The sequence below is a fragment of the Myotis davidii genome, unplaced genomic scaffold (assembly GCF_000327345.1).
Source record: "Myotis davidii unplaced genomic scaffold, ASM32734v1 scaffold355, whole genome shotgun sequence".
NCBI classification, from domain to species: domain Eukaryota; kingdom Metazoa; phylum Chordata; class Mammalia; order Chiroptera; family Vespertilionidae; genus Myotis; species Myotis davidii.
Genome location: NW_006286818.1, coordinates 1,578,442 through 1,579,593, shown reverse-complemented (window position 1 = coordinate 1,579,593; position 1,152 = coordinate 1,578,442). Strand labels below are relative to the sequence as shown.

Sequence of the window (1,152 nt, the reverse complement as noted above, 5' to 3'; positions counted from 1 at the left end):
GAGATTTAGGAGGTTGGGGAAACCAAGGCAGGGAGGAACCTAGACTTGGGGTGAGTAGGCAGCGACCAGCCTAGAGTACCTGGTGTCATTGCTGACTCTGTCCTAAGTGATAACGTGTTAGCCAGAAGCATCCTACCCGTCCTCCTCCTTACAGAGGGGAACCGGGCAGGGATGGGGAAGGCTGCACAGCAGGGCAGCGGCACAGCCGCCAGAACCCAGACATCCCAGCTTCTCCTCCTGAGTCTTCGAGTCTTCACAGCTCAGCTCAGAGGAGGGGGCGTGCCTTGCTCTGGTGCTTAGGGACCTCCCCAGAGCCCGAGCGAGGCCAGGCCTGAGGCATCCTGCGTTTCCCTCTCACAGAGTCAGAAAGCCTAGTGAACGGGAACCACCCCCCGCAGCCTGCAGCCCAGGGCCCCGCGGCCTATGCCAGCCACAGCTCCCTGGTGAGCTCGATCGAGAAGGACCTGCAGGAGATCATGGACTCCCTGGTGCTCGAGGACCCCGGCGCCGGCGGCAAGAAGCCTGCTGCCGCGTCCACACTGTCACCGGTGGCTAACGGGGGTCGCTACCTGCTGTCATCCCCGACCAGCCCCGGCGCCATGTCTGTGGGCTCCAGCTACGAGAACACCTCCCCGGCTTTCTCTCCACTCTCCTCACCAGCCAGCAGCGGGAGCTGTGCCAGCCCCTCGCCCAGTGGGCAGGAGCCAGCCCCTCCTGTGCCCCCGCTTGTGCCTGTGCGCTCCTCCAGTTACCATCTGGCCTTGCAGCCCCCACAGTCCCGGCCCAGTGGGGCCCGCCCCTCTGAGAGCCCCCGGCTGGGCAGGAAGGCGGGGCATGAGCGGCCCCCCAGCCCCAGCCTCCGGGGTCTGCTGCCAGCCAGCCCCACCGCTCCTGTCCTGGCGGAGGCCCACAGAGCCACCGAGAGCCCCTGGCTGGGTGGGCAGCTGCCCGTGGTGGCCATCAGCCTGAGTGAATACTCAACTTCTGGTGCCCACAGCCAACCCACCAGCATTCCTGGCAGTCCCAAGTTCCAGCCTCCGGTCCCTGCACCCCGAAACAAGATGGGTGTGCTCCAGGATCGCCCCCCCAGCCCTCTCCGAGAGCTGCCGGGCCCCGAGCGCGGGTTGGCAAGCAGCCCCTCACCCCAGTCCC

At 66.5% G+C, this 1,152-nt stretch overlaps 1 protein-coding gene across 1 annotated transcript in view; it reads left to right on the top strand.

Annotated features, from left to right (window-relative positions):
• PHLDB1 (pleckstrin homology like domain family B member 1) overlaps nucleotides 1-1,152 on the top strand; it is a 41,204-nt gene that overhangs the window by 10,427 nt on the left and 29,625 nt on the right. The window contains 1 exon segment of the mRNA XM_015560637.1: nucleotides 361-1,142. Coding sequence (XP_015416123.1) covers nucleotides 361-1,142 — 782 coding nt within the window.